The following is a 23,989-nucleotide window of genomic DNA, read 5'->3' on the forward strand; positions in this document are numbered from 1 at the left end:
TAAGCCTTTAAGAGCACTTCCCTTTGCTTAGACTGTCCTATCTTTCCTTCCCATTTAGAGAATTGCAACCCATCTGCTAAGTCAGATAGCGACTTTGAAAGCTTTGCTCCTTCTCCCTAGGATTAGCTGCCTCCACTCCAGGTTCTGCAACTTAGTTCATCTTTCCATCAAGGCACACACTTGGCATTTATCTGCATGTGCCTCTGTAACCACTACTAGAATATGAACGCCTCAGAGTGAGGGTCTGGGGCCTACAAGTTTGCATGACTGTTACACCGAAGGCACTTACCGCTTCGTGGGAGTTCAACAAATGCTTGCTGAGTTCTTAATGAGTTTTATTTTAAATCAATGCCTATATTTTACATGTGTTATATTGTGAATTAATTGTGTATAGATAAGTACACTGTGAAGTAAACTGACTCTTAAACAATTTTAGAGATAACTACAAGAAAAGCTTCACTCACCTAAGCCAGTTTTTACAGACTTCACCACCTGTCTCACCACAAGCTCAGCCCACGCAAGATGTGACCCGCCTCCCTCCCTGCCAATCAATCGCTCCCCGCGCCTGCGCAGGCACCGCCCTCTCCCGGAGCCCCGCCCCAAGGCTGTCTCTGGCGGTTAAGTCCAGCAGGAACCTTTCTTTCACTGGCCCGCCTACTATGACGGTCGCCTACTATGACGATCACCTACAGCTGCATTGCTAATGGCCGAGCGATCTTAGCGGATCTGGCCTTGACCGGTGGTTCCTATCAGGTACACCTGAGTCGGCACGTTCTCCTTCACGCATTCTGCTCTTCCAGGGTGGTGCCTGCCCGCCCGCCCCTCAGGACACGGAGCTGCGGGGCGGTGGGGAGCAGGCGGGGAGTTGGGAGCAGAGGCCCCGCCCCCGCGAGAGGGCACGCCCCCGCGCGCGGCAGTGCTTGTGAAACGGTGAATCCCAGGCCGCAGCACTCCAGGTCCTGAAAACAACGGAGCGGCACGTGCGCCACCTAGGGGTTAGGCTTGGTGCTGCACGCGACCCGTTTGGTGATGGTTCGCAGCCCTGTCCAATTCCTGAGGCTCCTTAAAGATTTTCTCTCCCCTGCGGAGAAATGACTGACCGTTCACATATTTATTGAATATGTGTTAGTTGCATAATCCCTGGGTAAAGGTGTGGAGGATGCAGCAATGACGGGAAAACGCACCTGGAGTTATAGCTTGATAAGCTCATTGTCCCTTTATATCCAAGGGCTGTATACAGTATCCTGCGATGTAAAAAGTGTTTTAATGGAGGTAGGTTCTCTAGCATTCAGGGTGAGTGGCTGCTTGCTGACCACAGAGGAGGTAATGTTAGGGTGCTTGGCTTAGAAGCCAGGCACAGAAAGGGGAATGGGGACTCTGTGCAGAGGAAACAGCACAGTGTGTTTTGGGAACCTCAAGAACCTCAGTCACAGGGTAATAGCATGTAGAGGCTAAAGATGAGGTCAGAGAAGTGGGCAGAGGATAGTTAATGAAGTGTCCTATGTTCAGTTTGTTTTCTTACCCTAGAGAAATTCTGAAGCAATTAAATATAGAGGAATAGCATGATCAGATTCATCTTCAGCAAATCTGTTCTGGTTACAGTCTAGAAGGCAGACTGGAGGGGAAAGAACCTGTTAGGATGATACCGTTATAGTTTATGTAGAAGATCTAAGGGCCTGAGTTAAGGTAATGACAGTACAGATTGAAAGGGGGCAGATCCTAAAAGAGACTTTGAAAAACTAATACAAACTCAGGAGTTAGTGACCTGTTGAATATGTGGATAAGGGACAGGGTCATGCCTACTGTGATTCTTAATTTTTTTTCTTTATTCTCCCCCTTTATTGAGGTATAATTGACATAAGATTGTGTAAGTTTAAAGTGTACAACATGATTTGTCAATTTTTTTATTAGGTGGCATTAAACAAGATAGAAACTATGTGGAAGAGCAGGATTGTAGAGGAGGGAGTCAGAGGGAATGCAGGGGAGGAGAGTGTAATTTGAGACAGCTTGAATTTTGTTGCCTGTTGGAATTGGCCAACCATTTGTGTATTTATTCCCCCAGCTAGTTCCAAAAGCTTTAAGTGATAAAAATGTCCAATAGGTAGCACTCAGAGGGTCAGGGCTAACAGTTGAAGACAGCAGAAGTGAGTAAGAGTGCCCAAGAAAAGTATAGAGAGTGAGAAGAGGACCAAAAGGTAGGACACGGTTTAAGAACAGAATAGAGAGGTGGGTCACCAGCTAAGAGCAGTGGTGTCCTGAAAGCCAAAAGAAGAAAATTACAAGAATGTTTCACACCCCAAAGAAGTTGAACAAGATCTAAAAGATATTCATTGGACTTAGAAATTAACAGATGACTGGTGACCTTTAGCAGTTTGGAAGAAGTGGTCGAGGCTGAAGCCAGATTGCTTTAGGCCAGGTGAATGAGAGAGATGAGGAAATAGGGAGAGTGAAGATTGTTCTTTCAAGAACTTATAAAGGGAATGAAATATGGTGAAAGTTAGAAGAAGCATTGTCCAGGAAGGGGCCTCATTTTTTAACACAGGGAAAACTTTCACATGTCTGTAGGCTAATGGGAAGGAGAAGAGGCTGGAGATATCAGAGAGAAGAGGTCTGTTGGTGGAGCAAGAAATGAAGTAGCACAAAGGGATGGAATCCAATGTGGCAGTGGGGATGTGAGCCTTGGATTCAGGAATGCCCTCTTTCTCTTGCAGAAATTAGGAGTGTGGATATAGAGACAGAACTTGGTATCCTTCTGGGGCTCTCTCCTTGCCAGTCCCTTAAATACTGTGTTTCTCAGGGTTCTAACTTCAGTCCTTTTTTACCTTGACACATTCATTCACACCCATGGACACCTTGACTTTCATCACTGTCCAATCCACTTCCAAAGTAATTTCCAAGGTAGCTTGCCTACTAGAAGTTCAAACATATCATGTCCAGAACTAAATTAATTCTTTCCTAAATGACGCTCCTTATGTATTTCTAGTCTCACTAAGTAGTTTTACTGAGCCATTCAAGCTGGAAACTAGGAATCACCTTCGATTTTTTTCCCCTCGACTTCACCTGCACATTCATTCTTTGTCACCAAGTTCTATTAGTTCTATCTCTTGAGTATGTCTTGAATCTATCTCCTTGTTTCTGAACCACATAGTCATCTAGGCCCTCATGACTTGTCACCAGGGTTATTGAAAGTGCCTCCTAACTGATCTCCCAGGCTTCAGCCTCGTCCCTGTCAAAACCAGCCTCCATACTGCTGCTCACGTGATTGTTCCTAAAAGCAAATATGATTGTGTCACTCCCTTGCTGAAAATCATTTGGTGGCACCTGACTACAATTCAGAGTAAAAGCCTACACTACTGAGCCTGGCATTCAAGGCCCTCCCTAATAGGGCTTTTCCATGATTATCATCTTCTCTTCCAGCCATCCTGAACTTCATGCTGTTTTCCATTGTCACCAAGGTCTCCTTTTGCATCGCCTGTTCCCTCTCCCTGGAACCCACTTGTGTTCAGTTTTTGTATCACCTCTTCTGCACTTTGAGACTTTTCTCAGTTTGTCCTTGAAGCCTTCTCTATGCCCTAAACATCCCTTTACAAACTACTTACAAGCTGAATTAGAATCTTCTTTTACCTCTGAGTCTCTGCCATCAGACTCCTTCAGGACAGGGACTGTCTTCACATAGTAGGGTCTCAATAAACATTTAATTAATTAAGAAGGGGAAAAGTCGAAGGAGTTCATAAACCCAGTGGCCTCTCTTTATGAAGACTGTAGGAAGGAAAGAAAGTGGAAGCGGGTGGAGCAGTGTGCAATTGGAGGAAAGGATTAAAGGTTTAGAATGACTGTTGTGCAAAAAGCTAACCAGGGAGAAGAAAAGGGATGACAAGGTGCTTTAAGGGAGAGTTCTATTATGTCTTTCCTCGATGCTAAATATTAATGTCACAAATATTTTACATTCATTAGAAAAGTATTGGTACCTACCAAAGTTTAATTATGAAATCAAAGTGACTGCCTATTGTAGGGGCCTCGAGATGGACAGGATTGTAGAGATCATCTTGCCCAATTCCTTCATTTTTCACACAAAGAAACAAAGCCAGACAAGTCTTCTTCTGAAATTGTGCGGCACGTTAGTTCCAAAAACAGTACTAGAGTCTACTCTGTCACTCATTTTATTGCTTCATGTGGCCATTTTCTTTGTTTCAAATTTTGCTATGATTTTATTGTTTACACACTCTAAAAGAGACACTTGGGGATAGCTAGGGGAATACGTTCCAGTGATAATAATAGAGTAAATGAAGGTTTATGTATTCCCTTAATTTTTCACGTTTCTTTGGATATCCTTTCCTAGAGAATGCCACCTGGATTATCCCGGCAATACCAAGAATTTCAAGTTATACTCTCTACTGTTAATAATAAGCTTTACCTCCTAAAAAGTTTTTATTTCAAGTGTCATTTTGTGAAAATTGAAAAATTCATTAGGAGTGTGGCTATTCAAGGCTTCTTAACATAACTTTCAGTTTCCCTTTATACTTCTAAAGTAAGTTAATGGGATTCCATACAGTTTATTTTTGTAAAATATTCTGGATAATTGTAACACCTTGCAAATTTTAACCAAAGAATGAGCCCCATTCTAAACAGATATAATAGATATTAGCAATTATTTGTTTTATTGAAAGAGATCACTGAATAACAATAAAATTTTTTATCTTTAAAAATCTTTAAAAAAGACTTATGGTGTTCAGAGAATAAGAGATGAATACTTTTAATCCATTAACATTTTATTTATACTTTCAGTGACTAGCAATCACTGAAAAAATATTTGATTAGATAGTGCTTCCCAGTCTTGAAGCCATATATAAGATGTGACTGTAAAAATAAGATTGATTATTTGGTGCACCCTATATTTGCACACTTATATGTATATGCACAGTGCATGTATATTTATGTAATTTTAATATTTTCCTTCAGATTTATATGAATATTTCATGATAACTTGGCTTCTTACCATGAATTATGAATAACCACCCATTAGTTCTTCTAGTAAACAGCTGTCCCTTAATAAACTAACTAATCAGAGCATAGGTAAATTTAGGAGAGGAATAATGAACAATACTACAATCTTCTACAAAGTAAACGCTGACAATTTATTTTTAGGAAACAGCAGCAACAGTGCTTAGACTAGTGCTTCTTAGAGCTGAACGAAACACCATAATTCAAATGGGAAGGTAAGGTATATTCTAATAAAACTCAGCTTTTTAACAATTACCAGCTAATCATTCCAATGGTAATGTCATGAGGAAAAACATATATGAGTTGCATATACTCTTGATTGAACCCTCAAAAATGAGAACTTCTATATGTAAAAGTACGAAATCATGAATGGGAACACCAAGTTCAAGATACGTAGTTGTTACCTCTACAAAGAAAAGAATGAAGCATGAAATTGAGGAAAGGTATACAGTGGACATTAATTGTATCTGTAACATTTTAACTGAATGGTGAATCTACAAATGTTCTTGTTATTTTATTCTCCATACTTTTTTGGTATATCCCAAATATTTCATTAATAAAAAAGGAAAGTTCCGCTTGTAAATATCTTTAATAAGACCGCTCTAAGCTTTACTTGGGACATTGCATGGTATGGGCTACAACAGTCTTGAAAACATTTTGATAGTGAAGGAACAGGTAGGGAATAAGAGCACTTCCATTATTGTTAGACTCGTCATTGTCTGAGTAGGTTTGTTTTAACGTTTATATGGTAAAATAAAACAAAACACATATTTAGCTATAAAAAAAGAATGAAATCTTGCCATTTGTGACAACATGGATGACCTTGAGGGCATTTTGCTGAGTAAAATAAGTCAGACAGTGAAGGACAAATACTGTATGATCTCTCTTATATTTGGAATCTAAAATAACAAAACAAAAACCAAGTTCACAGATAATAGAGACCAGATTAGTGGTTGCCGGAGATAGAGGGGAGGGGTAGGAGAAATGGGTGAAAGGGGTCAAAAGATTTTTTAAAAATACAAAAATCATATCAAACGAATGTATAGCTTTATGAAGTTTTACAAGGGAACCCCTCTACCAACTACAACTGCCACCTAAGCCAAAAAAATAGAACACTGCCAGCCACCCCAAAAACCCCACCGTGTGTCCTATCCATTCACAGCTTCCTTCCTCTCCCCGAAATCACCCACCATTTCAGCTTCTATAGCAGTCACTTAGCCTGTTTCTTCCTTGCCGTAGCACCTAAATACACCCTTCAGATAGTACAGCTCCGTCCTGACCATTTTTTAATTTGGTGTTATTTAAATTTCTTTAATCTATTTATTCCCCTTCCTTCCCTTTCCTATCCTTACAATTAGTTGTTGAAGAACCTATAGAGTTTCCCACAGTCTGGGTTTACTGATTGCATACTCAAAATGAAGTTCATCACATTCCAAACAGCTGGATCAAGAGGCTTGATCCCTTCGGCAAGACTATAGATATTTTTTCATCAGATGGTACATATGTCTGCTTATACCTCCTTTTGACATGCTAGCAGCCATTGATATTCATTGTCTACACCCTAGAGCCATTAATTTATTGGAGGTTGCAAAATGGTGATATTCTAGTTGTTTTCACTTATTAGTATGAATGATTCCAAAAAAGAGACACTTTCCCCATCTACGATATGCTTACCTGTATTGTACACTCTCATCTCAATCTTTTGAGGACTTCTTCCCTGAACTCAGAACTCATGTATCCAGCTGCCCATTCCATCTCTGTTGGATGTATGATAGGCATCTCAAACTTAGGTCCAAAACCAAGCGTCCTCCTGCAGTCTTCCACACATTAACTTTCCAGTTTCTCAGGCCTAAAACCTTTATGACGCTTGACTTTTGTCTCTTTTACATCTGAATCCAGTCCATCAGCAAGTCCTGTTCGTCTTTACCTTCCAAATATATCCAGAGTCTGACCAGCCCCACCAAAACCAATACCACCCCCATCACCATCATCTCTTGAGCTACCTGATATAAAGTTAGGTTCATTTTCTTCATTTTGTTTTTGATTTTTAAGGGTTATACTCTTAAAATTTGATTTCATGACATTTTATAATTATGCAAAACATATATATGGTTCCAATGTCAAACCTACAAAATAGGTTTCCTTCGAGAAGTCTAATTTTCACTCCTTTCCTATCCACACTACACTCTCTCTCCCCCATATAGGTAACCATTTTGAATAAGTTTTTAGTTTGTCATTACCCTTTTCTTTTTTTCTATAACAGACACCTACATATATTTGTATTTCCTTATGTCAGCATATGAGAATGATAGATAAATGGTAATACATCATATACACTTTTCTCCACCTTGTTTTTCTCAATTAACAGAATAGCCTGGAATAACCATAAGTTATTCAAGTTTTTTAAGGTATTCAACTTTAACATTGAAAGATGTTTTCTGGATGTAACTCACTAATAACATACTAAGCATAAATTTAAAATATCTCCTTTCACATCCACTATCAATTTACTTCAAATCACGTAAATAACTTTCAGAGAAATGGTAGAATTAGCAACTCTTTTTTAGCAAAGACTCCTCCCAACTTAGAAATAAAAATATTTTCCAAGTGGGGATTTTGTGTATCAATTTCATCATTAAAAATATTTGTAGCATATTGTGTTCATGATATGATATGAAGGATTCATAAAGGGCACATACTTTAAATTTTCTGCCTCTAGTATTATCTTTTCTACCTGTTTCTGAGATTCCTCATTCTCGTGTCTATCCAGTTTAGCATTTGACCAGGTCAGTTACCTGTAAACCATTTGGATATAAACTGTTCAGAATGAGTAGATTAAAGCCTAGGCACCAAGCAACTATTTTTGTTGCATTTCCCTAAATTTTCTGGTTTGTTGGGCAGTAAAGATGGAGGCATGTTCCAGGATTCTTCTAGCCTCCTCACAGGTGACTCTGAGAAGGCACGAAAGGTCTAGAAGTTGGAGTGGTCAGGTTATAAGGTACACTTTAGCATGGTATAGGGGAATTTAATTCCTCCTCCCCAACTCATCCTGTTTTCCAGAATATTTGGTGTTGGCAATTTACAATTTTTAAATTCTAATCTATTGTGATAGAAAGCCAAGAACTGTCAAAGTTGAATATGTCTGCCTAGAAATATAAGGATAGAAAAAAATCAGTGAATATAGCATTTTCTCTTTGATCAGAATCTTGATTCAGTCATGGAATGTGAGTGACTTCTATCAAAGCCATTTAATTAATATATATATATATGTATGTATGTATATATACACACACACACACACACATATATAATTAATAGATTTTTCTTTTTATTGTAATTTGTTTTTACTTATATAATTTATTTTAAATACATATTCAAATTTTATAGCTTTTCATTTAACAATTTACTTTTTTCAAATATATAAAAGATGTTCTAATTATTATGATTGTAAAAAGTTGTCTATGTAGCTTTTATACTATTAACGAGAGTTTGAAAATGAAATTCTCTGCATGAGTACTTAATTTCTCCAACATTATCATGTAAATGAATGTATTCTTTTCAAAGCTTTATCTATCATAGTCTCTATATTGATGGAATCACTTACCTATGTGCCTCAGACAATGTCTTGGATACTGTAACACCATCTGCATTTCTTAAAAATGTGAGTAATTTCTTATACTATTTTAATAATTACTAATGGTTATTCTCCAGTTACATTCATGAATCATGCATATGTTTTATTTGTTTAGTGTACCAACTTCTTTTAACACAGTTGAAACTGTAACCATACATAGAATCAAGGATAAGTCTCAATATTGTCACTCTACAGTTATGCCTAGACAATTGCTAGAGTCAGATGCTAAACACTGTTAGCCATTTAAATTGACTATACTCTAAATTTTTTTTCTCTCTGCCATTATGACAAAACATCCTAATTTTACCACCTTTCCAAAACCAGATGACACAAAATTGCTAACCATATAATTTTTACCACTACTTCTGGGGAATACAACATTAAATACAAATGGTTGTCATAATTCCTTCTTGAGACGTTGAAATGTCCTGTGAGAACCCTAGAAGGCTTGAAAGATAGTGTCATGAAATTTAGTTGGCATTGTTTTCTTATCGTTGAATGGAATTTGAGGTCAGGGACAGGAGGGGAAAATAAGTGTTTATTTAGAAAATACCATGGACTCCCATCTTTCCTTGTCTGCCAGAGGTAAACATCTGCTCTTCCTTGCAAGTCCTCAGATACACTAAAGAATGAAGGTAGCACCTACCATCTCATGGTATGGGGTTGTAATCTGTACTACAGCAGTGGAGAAGACTGGGCAAGCAGTTTTCAGAAATACTGCATGTTTAAATTAAAAAGGACACCCTGCCACTAAAAATCTAGAAATGTTCTGGTTTCTTTTATTTCAGGTTTCTGCTAGACTGCTTCAAATAAACATTCACTGTAATTCTCCAGTTGAAATTATCTATATAGCTTAAATATTTCCACTCATTTCCCCAGGTTAGTGATACTTTTGTGAGAAATCCTTTGATGTCACAGGAACATTTTTCTCCTTCAAATGCAGTTGCTGCAGATTTTCAACAAGTATTAGGAAAGTATATGGTATGTAACCTCCAACTGTATTCTTAAACATTGTTAGTGTTACAGCTGACAAATCAGTTAGGAATTATGAGTTAAAAGCTGTAAAGATGAGAGAACTGAGAATTTCTCTCTCTCTATAAATGATAAGTAATGATATCTATGATATACTCTGTTTCCCCAAAAATAAGACCTCGCTGGACAATCAACTCTAATGCGTCTTTTGGAACAAAAATTAATATAAGTAAATTTATATTATATTAGACCCGGTCTTATAGTAAAATAAGACCGGGTCTAATATAATATAATATAATACCGGGTCTTATATTAATTTTTGCTCCAAAAGATGCATTAGAGCTGATTGTCCAGCTAGGTCTTATTTTTGGGGAAGCATGGTATTGATAAGTGAATAAAAAGCAAGCTAGAGAAAGTAGGTATGGTATACTATTATTTATTTACCATTCTTACATGCAATCATTTAAGAAAGAGGGAATAAATACAAATATATGTATTTGTTTGCTTACAGAAAGAAAAAAAAAAACAACAAGGTGGAGGGCCAAGACAAAGATAAATCAAAAACATTCCAATGGTTGCCTATGTAGGGATGAGGGAACAGGAATAGAAACTAGACCTTTCTGAATGAAATTTGTTTTAGAAGTTTGACTTGGGAACCATGTATATATCTTACATAATTTTAAAATACTATCAAACGAAGTATTTAAAACATACTCCCTGCTAAGTGAAATAAGACAGTCACAAAAGAACAAATATTGTGCACTTCCACTTATATGAGATACCTAGAGTAGTCAATCATATAGAAACAGAAAGTAGAATAGTGGTTGCCAGAGTCTGGTAGAAAGGGAAGAAGAGGAGTTGTTTAATGGGTACAGAATTTCAGTTTGGGGAAATGAAAAAAGTTCTGGAGATGAATGGTGGTGATAGTTGTACAATAATTTGAAGAGACTTAATGCCACTGAAATATACAGTTAAAAACTGTTAAAATTTTAAATTTTATGTTATGTATATTTTACCATAATAAAATTTTTTTAATTTTAAAAATTAATCCCTAAAACTCAAAGCAAAAAAAAAAAAAAACACAAAGAACCCAACTGTGTATTGAGTTGACGATGGCTTAAAAGACAGTGAAAATTTATTTCAAATGACTTTAAGACACAATAATTTGATTGTATATTCCTAGTGAGATTATACCCTAATGAAAAAAAGGACTAAAAATAAATAATACATTATTTATTATTGTTAGTAACAACATTGGTGTTGCTATTCTGAAATTGATTTATATAGGTATAGATATATAGGTACATTACCTGAATAATCCAGTTAATGTTATTAGGAATCAAGATTTTCAGCAAGAAGAGTTACAAATATAAAGTCAAAGAATTAAGTAAAACTTTATAACCTAAATTTTAGTTGAAAATTAAATACTGAGAAATATGTAATTGAAAATATATCACGGTGTATTTCTCTTAAAAAAAAAAAAAGTATTTCCCAGCCTACTCACTAAAAAACCCAAAATGGCCTATCCAGCAGCAGCATGGCCCTCAGTGTGTAGATTATAGTTTCTAAATACCATTTTACACTAAAAGGAACCTCATTCCAGATATGGGGAAGAAAACACGTAAGTCAGAAACATTTTGTCATACCAGAACCAAGAAGCTATCTAGGTTTAATGTGAAAAGACTTTAGGAGCCAACTTGAAGAGGCTGCCACTGGCCAATGATGGAATAATTTGAACATCAAAAAGAATAATAACTGCAGTGGATTGTAACACATCATATATGTTAAATTCTGTGAGTTCTTAGATACTGCAAAAGGGGTCGGGGGAATCCCTCACCAGTCAACTGTGGAAGATACTAAGGCTCCACCTCATCGCTCTGAAAACCAATAAATAAAAGGTCAAGCATTTATTGTGTCTTTCCTATATGAACTGTACCTCAAGGAACCAAATAGTTGATTTGGGAAAAGATTTTTTTTTTGGTCTTTATCAAAGTATTCCAGCTAATAAATGAAGAAGAGGTGATAAAATATCCTTAATGAAAAAATGAAATAATGGTTCTATGCAGTTATCATCAGTGATGGATGAAAAATGAGGTGAAAAGCTGATGCAGGACTTCATAATGGATGAAACAGGCTCAATACACCTAAACCCACTAATTATTCCTAAGGTCACAATAAGGAGGCAATCAGCCAGCAGTTAATGTGTTTCCTGATGTCACCAAATGAATAGTCTACAGCACACACCTGAAGTATGCTTGCCAAAGATATCAAACCTGATTATGACTGAGCCTTTAGATGTAACTACCATCAATGACCACATTAAATGACACTACAGCAATGCAATCAGCAAAATCTAGAATATGAGAAACTATAAGACAAATGACCCAATTTCTTCCACAAATAAATTGCAAAGGGTGGGGAGAAGTTCAGGAAAACCCGTAGACTAAAAGAGACTTAAGACCCATATCACTATGTGGACACAAAATGTAATATGTAGACTTTGGATCCTGGTTAACAAAACAACTATAAGAAAAAGCTATGATTTGTTTTTGATAAGTTTATATACAAACTAGATATTTGATTATATTAAGGAATTTTTTTAGATGTGATAGTGATGTGATTATGCTTTGAAGAAAAATGTATCTTTTAGAGCAGGGGTGTGCAAACTGCGGCCCGCGGGCCAACTGTGGCCCACAATCCATTGTTAATTGGCCTGCAGCAAATTCCAAAAATATATTTAGTTTACTTAAATAAACCAGGTGAGACAATACATACTTCACCTCAAGTGAGTGGCCCAGCTGTGTGTGTATTTTACCACATATAAGGTTAGTGAAAAACGTTGAAAATAGTTTGGACACCCGTTTTAGAGATATAAACTGAAGCCTTTACAAACTAAAATAATAGAATGCCTTGGATTTGCTTTAAAATAATACATTTGAGAAAGAAGTAATTGGTAGTAGCATAGATGAAACAAGATTGGCTGTGTGTTGATAATTTCTGAAACTAGGTGATGGGTACACAGGGTTCATTATACTATTCACTCTGCTTTTGTATGTATTTGAGCTTTTCTATAATAAAATATTTTACCTGTATTAGTTTTCTATTTATGTGTGACAAATTACAAAACAGCACACATTTATTATCTCACAGTTCTGTGGCTTAGGAATCGAGGCATGGCTTACCTAGATTCTCTTCTCAGGGACTCTCAAAACTGCAGTCAGTGTGCCAGCCAGGCCTGTTCTCATGTGGAAGCTCTGGGGAAGAATCTGCTTGCAGGCTCATTCAGGTTGTTGCAGAATTCATTTCCTAGGAGCTCTTCTAACTACTTCCGGCGCGGTGCTGCTGGATTAGGATCAGTTTTTGCTCAAATAAACACTTAAAATTAAAAGTGTATTTTTTTTTTCTCGGATGCAGTTTTTCGCTGGCTTTTAACTGGAAGACACTTTCAGGTCCTAGATACTGGTATCAGTGCCTTGCCACCCAAGGCGGGCGTCCTTAGTACGGCTGCTTGCTTCTTCAAGGCCAGCAAATGAATCTCTCTCACTGTAATCCACTAAATATTATATAATGTGACATAATCATGGGAGTGGCATTCCATCACCTTTACTTCTGTTAGTTAGAAGCAAATCATACTTAAGAGGAGGGGACTTTATAAGGATGTGACTCCCTGGGGGTCACCATAGGGTATGTCTACCACAATGCCTGACAAAATAACTAAGAATAGATGCATTTATATTACATTCATACATATTCTTATAAGAATTCAGCATGTTCAAGACAACCAAAATATATTAACATAGCTCCCTGCAAACTAGTTACTATGTGAAAATATGTACATTTTAAGCAGTTAACACATCTGACATCAAAGAAATTTCTGTTTAACATTTAAAAGCTAACCTGGTAATTTTAAAATCTGTAGAAAATGTTATAAAAGTTGTTGAATTTCTTATACTGTAATTAAGAAAATGCACAGCACACAAAAAAGTAGTTTTGACAGATTTAAATATGTATGTACATACCAAATGCCATTGAATGGACTATGAACACATTATCTTAACAAAACTTAAACAATTTTCTTAAATTAAAAAAGATGAAGCATTTTTAAAAGGAGAGAAACAGAGAAAGGACCAAAAAGAGAAAGATTAACCATTTTTCTTAACTTGATTACACCCGCGAAGACTTTATTTCCAAATGCGTCATTAGGGAATTGCAAATTAAAGCAATAATGAGATAGTAGTGGTATACTACTATCTATTAGATACCACCTATTAGAATGGCCAAAGTTCAAAATACTGATAGCACCAAAGGCTGACAAAGCTGTGGAGCAATAGGAACTCTTATTCACTACTGGTGGGAATGCAAAATGGTACAGCCACTTTGGAAGACTGTTTGGCAGTTTCTAACAAAACTAAACATAGTCTCACCATACAATCCAGCAATCACACTCCTCGGTATTTACCCAAAGGGGCTGAAAACTTGTCCACACAGAAACCTGCATACAGATGTTGTAGCAGCTTTATTCATAATTGCCAAAACTTGGAAGAAGCCAAGGTGTCTTTTCATAGGTGAATGGATAAACTGTGGTATATCCAAACAATGGACTATTATTCAGCACTAAAGAAATGAGCTACCAAGTAATGAAAAGACATGGAGGAACCTCAAATGCATATTACTAAGTGAAAGAAGCTAATCTGAAAAGGCTACATACTGTGATTCCAACTATGAGATTGGACAATTAAGTTCACGAACTTGTTGCACCGATGTCGCTAACCGTTTTTGATATCAAAAGGATTATTTATTATGAATTTGTACCAATTGGACAGTTAACTAAGTTTACTATTTGGAATTACTGAAAAGGCTGCGTGAAAAAGTTAGACGAAAAAGACCTAAACTTTTCGCCAACAATTCATGGCTCTTGCATCACAACAATGCACCAACTCACATGGCACTGTCTGTGAGGGAGTTTTTGGCCAGTAAAAAAATAACTGTATTGGAACACCCTCCGTGCTCACCTGATCTGGCCCCCACTGACTTCTTTCTTTACCTAAAGATAAAGGAAATACTGAAAGGAAGACATTTTGATGACATGCAGGACATCAAGAGTAGTATGATAGCTCTGATGGCCATTCCAGAGAAAGAGTTCCACAACTGCTTTGAAGGGTGGAGTAGGCGCTGGCGTCCATGCATAGCTTCCCAAGGGGAGTACTTCAAAGGTGTCCATAGTGATATTCAGCAATGAAGTATGTAGTACTTTTCCAGGATGAGTTCGTGAACTTAATTGTCATACCTCATATATGACATTCTGGAAAAGGTAAAACTGTGGAGACAGTAAAAAGACCAGGGCTTAGGAAGAGGTGGAGCACAGAGGATTTTAAGGGCAATGAAACTGTTCTGCCCGATACTATAATATAATGGTGGATATATGTGATTATATATTTGTCCAAACCCATAGAATGTGCAACACCAACAGTGAACCCTAATGTAAACTGTGGATTCTGGGTGGTGATGATGCATCAACAGGGTCACACATTGTGACAAATGTACCACTGTAGTGTGGGATGGTGATGGTGAGGGAGGCTGTGTGTGGGGGGTGAGGGTCATGTGGGAACTCTGTACTTGCACTTCCCACTCAGTTTTACTGTGAACCTAACACTACTCTTTTAAAAAAAGTCAAAAAAATAAACAATCTAAATTCACCCCATTGCTGATTGAATACATTGATATATCCCTCTCCCACGAACCCCCCTTTTTTTTTGCAAGATTAAGGTAGGGCAATTGAGGCTTAGTTGATTCCATGGGCTCAACTACAAGTGAGATATGTCTTTTGACACTTTTATTCTAATTTGTATAATAGAGTTCATTTATAGAAAATAAAATTTGTATTATATTTCACTTCCATATAGATGAAATACAATAAAATTCAAGATAACAGCTCGATGTCCACACCGAGGAGTCAAGTAGCTGATGTAAAAAATGTTATGACTCAAAATATTGATAAACTATTGGAAAGTGAAGAAAGACTGAATATCTTCCCTGACAGAACAGATGATCTCCAAACAACTGTAAGTGATCCACACCTGTCCTGAGATCCAAACAGTAATCTAAACTATAGGACTAATGCCCTTGAGACAAATGGCGAGAGCAAAAACATACCATGAACACTGTGAGATAATCCTATGTGACCACATTATGGATTTACAAAAAAAGTATTGGAATACAGCTAAAATAATAAAAGAATAATTATAAAACAATTCAAATTTTAAAAAAACATTAAAGTAGGAGGTGATTATTTGCATAACAGAGGGGTTTCTTACTTTAAGAAACAGGTTAGTGAATAAATAAATTGCAAGGAGAAAAAAAGAGGAACTTACCAAAAAATGGACTTAGAAGGTGTAGCAATTGCAATGTGTGGTCCTTATCTGGATTTTGATTCAAACTATAAAAATGAAAATTTACAACTTTATAAGACAATTAGATATTTGAACTCTGGCTGGATAGTAGATGACATAAAGAAATACTAACTTTTAGTTGTGATAATGGTATTGTAGTTATGTTTTTAAGAGTCATTACTTATTAGAGATACACACTAAAATATGTATGAATGAAATTATATAACATCTGATATTTGCCTCAGAATAGGTCAGGAAATGGGGAGAGGGATAGGTGTAAATGAAACAAAATTGGCCATAAATTGATAATTGTTAAAACTGGATTTTGAGTATATAAGCGTTCATTATACCATTCTGCCACCTTTTGTATGTGTTCAAAATTCTCTATTAGAAAATAGTTTTAAAGCAATCACTAAGGATTGGAAAGTTCCCTTAGAGCATTTTAAATTTTATTTTCACAGATCTTGTCTAGAAACACAACCACAATGTAAAGCAAAGTATACACATACTTTTTACTCACCAAGTTCTATTGATTCTACCTCCTAAATCATTTTTGTTCTGAGCCTCATTTTATCACTTTTGAAAACAATTCATTAAGGGATTAAGAAGTAAAATTTGGCAGTTAGAAAATAGTCACGGGGATGTAAAGTGCAGCATAGGGAATATAGTCAATAATATGGTAATAACTATGTATTTATACATAGTTATATGTATCAAGTGGGTAGTAAACTTACGGGGGTTGTCACTTTGTAAGGTATATAAATGTCTAACCACTATGCTGTACACCTGAAATTAATATAATATTGACTGTCAACTGTATTTGAAAAATTAAAACAACAAAAAAACAACTTATTAAGGTATTATTTACAAATAATAATATTTAGCCACTTTAACTGTGGAATTTGGAGTTTGATGAATTGTGTTAATTGTGTACAATTGTGTAACCACATCAAATTATAAAATAGCTCTTTTATCCTAAAATCTTCATGCTCTTTGCAGTGACTCTTCCCCTAACCCAGGCCAATCACTGATTTGCTTTGTCACTGTAGTGTTACCTTTTCTAGAACTTAATATAAATAGCATCATATAATACATAGTCTTCTGTGTTTCACTTCTTTCATTTAGTATAGGGTTTTTTTTTAATTCATTAGTAATAGAGTTTTTTTGTTTGTTTGTTTGTTTAATTTATTGGGGTGACAATTGTTAGTAAAATTACATAGATTTCAGGTTTACAATTCTGTATCACATCATCTATAAATCCCATTGTGTGTTCACCACCTAGAGTCAGTTCTCCTTCCATCACCATATATTTGATCCCCCTTACCCTCATCTCCCACCCCCCACCCCCCTTACCCTCTGGTAACCACTAAACTATTGTCTGTGTCTATGAGTTTTGTTTTTTTTCTTAGACGTTTACCATTTATACCCCTCACACTGTGGACCCCTCGACCCCCATCCACTATCTCTCTGACATCGCACCGAGCCATCCCATTTCCACTATCTCCACTCCCAATGCTGTACTCTGCCTCTTGTAAATGTATACATACCTATATATACACATATACATATAATATTATAATTGGCATTCATTATTGTTCAGCTTCAGGTGTACAGTGCAGTGATCAGGCATCTACATCTTCCCTGAGATGGTCTCCCAAATGGGACACGTGTCTATTGGATACCCTACCAAATCTTTACAACATTATTGATTACGTTCCCCAGATTAATTTTCAAAACCCCGTGGCCATCTTGTGGTTACTGATTGTTTTCTAATCCCCTCACCTTCCCCCTTACCCCAAGTATAGTTTTTGATATTCATTTTGTTGTATGTGTTAATATTTTATTCCTTTTCACTGCTGAGTAGTATTCCACAGAACGGCTGAATCTCTTTTCAATCCACTTTCTACCCATCCCAGTGCTATTCAGTGTCACTCCAAGGTCTATCCTCTCGTCTAACTAACTGTGGTAATCCCCAGATTTAATTGTTCTCCCTATTTTTGGTTCTACTCCACTCCAGTCATCCTCCACACTGACACTAGAATATTTTTTTTAATGCAAGTATGAGCATTATCTATTGCTTTCTTAAAGCCTCCAGTGATGTACCTTTGTCCATACAGGGTAGAGTTCCCCCTCCTTAACATAAAGAGCTTTCTTCTGACTGTGTATCACCAATCGTATCACCCAGAGGTCACAGTCTTGCAGTTTACAAATCTCAAAAAATACCAAACTACTTGTAGCTCCCCAAAATACATGTTACATTATGTCACACCTCTACACATATTGTTCTCTCTCTTTACCCTTGCCCTGGAAGGATATTGTTCTCTCATCCACCAAAACCCAACTCATTACATTGTCCAGGCTGTGTTTATCACTCTCTCATCTTTGCCATCCCTGCACCTTTTACATTGATTCATTCAACAAATATCTGTGGAGGGGCTACTATCTGCCAGGCTCCACATTCAGCACCAAGAATATAATGATGAATTTCACAGCCACAACTCCAGCCAACAAGCACTCAATGTTAGCTAAATTAAATACTATTTACTTACACAAAGCACTCTATTTTTATAGCAGGAAAAAAATAAGATCACATCAGTTTATATAATCTACAAAGAAAAATTAATAAAATAAACCATTATCTAGGATTGCAGTTGTACTATATGAGAGTGACAACACAAAAGTTCAGATAATACTGTCCAAGCCATTTAGATTCATTCAATATTCATTAATAAACATTCTTTGGTGCCTATTATGTACAAGATATGCTGGTTATTTTCAGGAATGAAAGAATGAAATAAGATACTTACCACAGTTTAATCTACTGCAGGAGACAGATTTATATAAATATAACTGCAATATAAAGTACGTGATAAGTGTCTAATAGATGGATAAAGCATAGCAGCCAAACAGTGGAGAACTGATAGTATCTATATTCTTACAAAGCATTTTCAAATTGCAGTCATAAAATTCCACAATCAATATTACCTCATTCTGTTATATTAGAAAGCATGTATGATATTTAAATACTGTGTGTCTCAGAGGCCATAGTTATGAATCCTGAGAAAATTAAACTATTTTAATGAAATATTTATTGCAAGCATATGAAAAAGTTTAAAAAATAGTATGTCTAATATCTTTGGACTCATCAGCCTACCTAATCTGGTCTTAATATTTTACCACATTTTTGGCCTTTGTTTTTTAAAGAAACAAAATTGTAAATATAATTAAAGTCCCCTGGGCACCTTTCCCAAGCCCATTCCACACCCTCACCAGAAGAGCCACTATTGTGAATCTGATATGAATCATTTGTATGCAATTTTTATTCCTCTGCTATATATGTACAGCTACATATGTATCTATATTATTGGTTTGCATTTTTAACTTTATGACATAATTAATGTACATATCCTTATACAACCTGAGTTTTTAATTCAACATGTTTTTGAAATGTATTCATTTTGATACACTGAGCTGCTCTAATTTATCAATTTAACTTCTGACAGTATATCATTACTATTTTTAAAAATGCAATGTAATTATTCTTTCTCCTTTTAATAAATAATAACATAGATCAGTAGTGCACTGAACACCCTTGCACGTCTCTTGGTACACTTTTGAGGGATTAAGAACATTTGGTTCTTCTTTGCTTTACATTTTTATGTATTTCCTGCCTCCGTCCCCATTGTCCCCCCCCAAGAGCAGGCATTAAATTTATAAGCAGAAAATCAGTAAAGTTGTTTCCATTTTGAAAGGAAAACTCCACAGGTTTTTTGTGTTGTCTTTTTTAATTTATTGGGGTGACAGTTGTTAGTAAAATTACATAGGTTTCAAGTGTATAATTCTGTAATACATCATCTATATCTCACATTGTGTGTTCACCACCCAGAGTCAGTTCTCCTTCCATCACCATATATTTGACTCCTTTTACCCTCACCTACCCCTCCCCTTCCCCCTTACCCTCTGGTAGCCACTAAACTATTGCCTGGGTCTATGAGTTTTTGTGTCTTTATTTTTTTGTCTTGTTCCTTTGTTGCTTTCAGTTTTATATCCTACATATCAGTGAAATCATATGGTTCTTGACTTTTTCTGTGATTATTTCACTTAGCATAATAATCTCAAGATCTATCCATGTTGTCACAAATGACACCATTTCATCTTTTCTTATGGCAGAGTAGTATTCCATTGTGTATATATACCACATCTTCTTTATCCAATCATCTATCAAAGGACACTTTGGTTGTTTCCATGTCTTGGCCACTGTAAATAAAGTAGCAATGAACATCAGAGCACATGTATCTTTACGGATAAATGTTTTCAGATGTTTTATGTATATACCCAGGAGAGGGATTGCAGGGTCATATGGTAATTCTTTTTGGTACACTTTTGCAAAAATGTTTCTAAGACAGTGGTCTATAGAATTTTTTGATCATGCATATTTATTCATAAAATATTTAAATATATATAAATTCTATATATTCTATAATAATGTTATGTATTATTAAACACACAGAAAAATAGAACTTAAAAGAATGAGATAAAGATGAAATAAAATATTAAACAATTTGTTTTAAGAAAATTAAAACTTTCTCTCTGATTAAGAAAAATAATAAGTGTATTTTAATGATAATGTGATTAAAAGTCAAATGTGATTATATATCACTATAAATATGGTAGATGGAGTACTCAAACTAGAAGCAGAGATATAGCCTGTCATTTTCGTTATGTTTGCTCTATTAGTATGATTTTTAAGGCAAATGTCTACTTTTTAGTTTAATTAAAACTAAATAATATTACCCATAAATTCATTTACCTAGATTACTTCAGGAATTGCAATACACTACAAATAAATGAATAAAGGAATATACAGTGGTCAGCTCTTCATGTCTCTACCCACCAAACACCTTAACTTTCATCACAGACCATCTCACATACACCTCAGTGCCTCTCCATGTGTTAAACATTAATAAATTTTCGATCCCTTCTTACTTTTTAAATTAACATAGATTATGTGTGTGGGTGTGTGTGTGTGTGTGTGTGTAATTATTTTAGTCTGTCCTCTGCCTATGGTTAGTTTTATTTTCTCATTCCTAGCCACTCTTTACTTTTTAATCAAGATTTTCTTTTTGGTCTTTTCAAAGGACAAGATTTTGGTTTATTTATAATTCCATTTACAATTTAGTTGATTTCTAATTTCTTTGGTTCTAGTCATTTCCAAGTGCCCGTAGCCACATATAAAGTTCTTTTCTAGATGTATTTCTTTGCTTCCTTGCCCTCATTCCTCCCTCTTAATTTAAAGGCACTACCTTGAGCCATTAGGTTTGGATAGGAAGCTTATACCCCTTATCTGATGTCTACTGCTGGGCAGAATCTTTTTTTTTAATTGAGGTAAAATTCATATAATATAAAATTAACATTATGAAATATACAATTCAGTGGCATTTAGTACAGTCACAATGTTGTATAGCCATAACCTCTACCTAGTTCCAAAACATGTTCATCACCCTAAAAAGAAACCTCGTACCCCTTAAGCATTTACTCCCCAGCCCCTGGCAACCACTAATCTACTTTCTGTCTCTATGGATTTACTTATTCTGGATATTTCATATAAATGGAGTTATACAATCTGTGATCTTTTGTGTCTGGCTTCTTTCCCTTAGCACAATGTTGAGGTTCATCCATGTTGTAACAAGTATCAGTCCTTCATTCCTCTTTATGGCTGAATAACATTCCATTGTATGGATAGACCACAATTTGTTTATCCACTCATCAGTTGATGGACATTTGGGTTTTTCTGCCTTTTGGCTCCTTGAATATTGCTACTATGAATGTTCTTACACGTCTTTTTTTTTTTAATACTTGTTTTCAATTGTTTTGTGTATATACATAGGAATTGAATTGCTGGATCATATGGTAATTCAAGGTTTAATCGTTTTGAGTTACTTCCAAACTATTTTCCACAGCAGTTGAACTATATTACATTCCCTCCAGTAATGTAAGAGGACTCTAATTTCTCCACATCCTCTCAAACACTTATTTTCCATTTTTTTAAATTATAGCCATCTTACTGGGTATGACGTATTGCATTTTGATTTGCATTTCCTTAAGGACTAATGATGTTGAGCATGTTTTCATGTGCTTATTAGCCATTTGTATATCTTCTTTGGAGAAAGTCTATTCAGGTCCTTGGCTCATTTTTTACTGGGTTTGGGGTTTTTTGTTATTGAGGAAGGGCAGAATCTTAATGGGCATCTGTCATTAAAATACCTTTTCAATCTTATTTCCTCTTGGTTGGGCAAAAAAGCCATCAACTTTCTAATCTTTCAGTGTTCTACATTTCTGCATCCTCTCTATTCCTTTTCATTTCTTCTTGCAAACCAATCAATTGTTGCCTGGCTAAACGCAGCCAGGAACAAAAACTCACTACTACCATTCTATTTCCAACTTTTTCTTCTAAAGTCACAGGTTCAATGGTGCTTTGTCTGTTTTCCAAGTTATCACAGGTGATAGTTTTAGCAAATGTTTTACTCTCCAGGGCATCGGTTTTTATCTTTCCAGCCTTTAATATCAGTTTCTTCACTGCCTACCACTTGATGGTTAAGCCAATGCCACATGTTTAGAGTTTTGTAGTGACAATATCTCATCCTACTATCAATTTCAATATTAGAGAAACACTAGCTGTAACAACATACCTCAAGTTTTCAGAGTTTTAAATTCAATAGAGGTTTATTTCTCGGTTGTATAACAGTCTAAGGCAGGTTTTTCCATGGGCAGACTTCCATATGGTAACCCAGGAACCCAAGCTTTTTCCATTTTGTGACTCTGCCATTGCCTTGGGTCTCAGAGTCTTTCAGTTTCAGATGGCAGTTGGTTAAACAGGGAATGGAGGAAACACATTTACTTATAGCCAGTTCAGCCCAAAAGTGACACCCATCACTTCTACTCACAATCTGTTGGTAAGAATTAGTCTTATAGCTTTGTATAAATACAAGGGGTAGAGAGAGGCATACATGAGGTGGGTGAAGGGCCTGAAAAATGGGGTCTGTGATTGGAGAGTCTCTTGCTAGAGATAACTCCACATTATGGAAGGGGAACTGAAGTCTTCACTTTATCACATCTGCACTAAAGGAAATTCTAAAGGAAGTATATCAGGTAGATTAAAAATGATCTCAGATGAAAATTTTGAGTTTCAGCAAGAAATAAAGAGCAAAGAAAGTGGTACCAGTGTTGGTAGCACTAAATGAATATTGACTACAGTATAGATGGTGAGAAGTAGTAGGATTGTGGTTATATTTTGAAGATGAAATTGGAGTTGCTGACAAATTGGATGTGTGGTAAGAGTCAAGGAAGACTCCAAAGCTCCGAGCCCAGTTAATAGGAAGGGTGGAAATTCCATGTAGTTCCATCACTCTCTTCCTGTGAGCCCACGGCTTCGCCTCCTGTCCCTGTGAGCTCTGAAATCCTAAGCCCTGGGCAACAGAGGCCAGCATCATCTCCCTCCCAAATCCAGAGGAGCTGCACCATCAGGGCAACTTCTCCCTGCTTTCCGAGGTTCCTGCACCTGGCCTTGCTCTTACTTTCTTCCAAGTTCAACTATGCATTAAACATTTGCTTCTTATATTTTATCTAACATTTCTGATTAATAATAGTGCCAGGATTATGGGGTTACATAATCTACCATATCGCCAGACCTATTGCTTTTTTATTAGATTATCTGTGTGTTTCTTATGGGACAAGCAGCAACATCTATAGTAAATCCCAGAAAATTACAGCAAAACAAAAAAAATTTTTTTAACTTATTTCACTTTACTGCCTTACCTTCCAACAAATCCCATTTTTATGTATACATACATTGTATTTTCATGAATATATGGAGAAAAAATGACTTCCTCTTTGAAGCCAGTTGAATAGAAGCAGCTCAATAAAGGATAAAATTTGAAGTATTTTATAGTTTTTCACACATTATATTCACACAGCACATAATTATTCTCACTAA

At 36.0% G+C, this 23,989-nt stretch overlaps 1 protein-coding gene across 1 annotated transcript in view; it reads left to right on the forward strand.

Moving 5' to 3' along the window:
- Positions 1-675: 675 nt before the first annotated feature.
- The window catches only part of LOC117021978 (vesicle-associated membrane protein 711-like), a 28,400-nt gene continuing 5,086 nt past the window's right edge, over positions 676-23,989 (forward strand). The window contains exons 1-5 of the mRNA XM_033105436.1: positions 676-753; positions 5,146-5,216; positions 8,566-8,662; positions 9,515-9,616; positions 15,511-15,669. Of these exons, the coding sequence (XP_032961327.1) occupies positions 676-753; positions 5,146-5,216; positions 8,566-8,662; positions 9,515-9,616; positions 15,511-15,669 (507 nt within the window). The remainder of the gene's footprint in view (positions 754-5,145; positions 5,217-8,565; positions 8,663-9,514; positions 9,617-15,510; positions 15,670-23,989) is intronic.

This window comes from Rhinolophus ferrumequinum, chromosome 5 (genome assembly GCF_004115265.2).
Source record: "Rhinolophus ferrumequinum isolate MPI-CBG mRhiFer1 chromosome 5, mRhiFer1_v1.p, whole genome shotgun sequence".
In the NCBI taxonomy this organism is placed as follows: Eukaryota; Metazoa; Chordata; class Mammalia; order Chiroptera; family Rhinolophidae; genus Rhinolophus; species Rhinolophus ferrumequinum.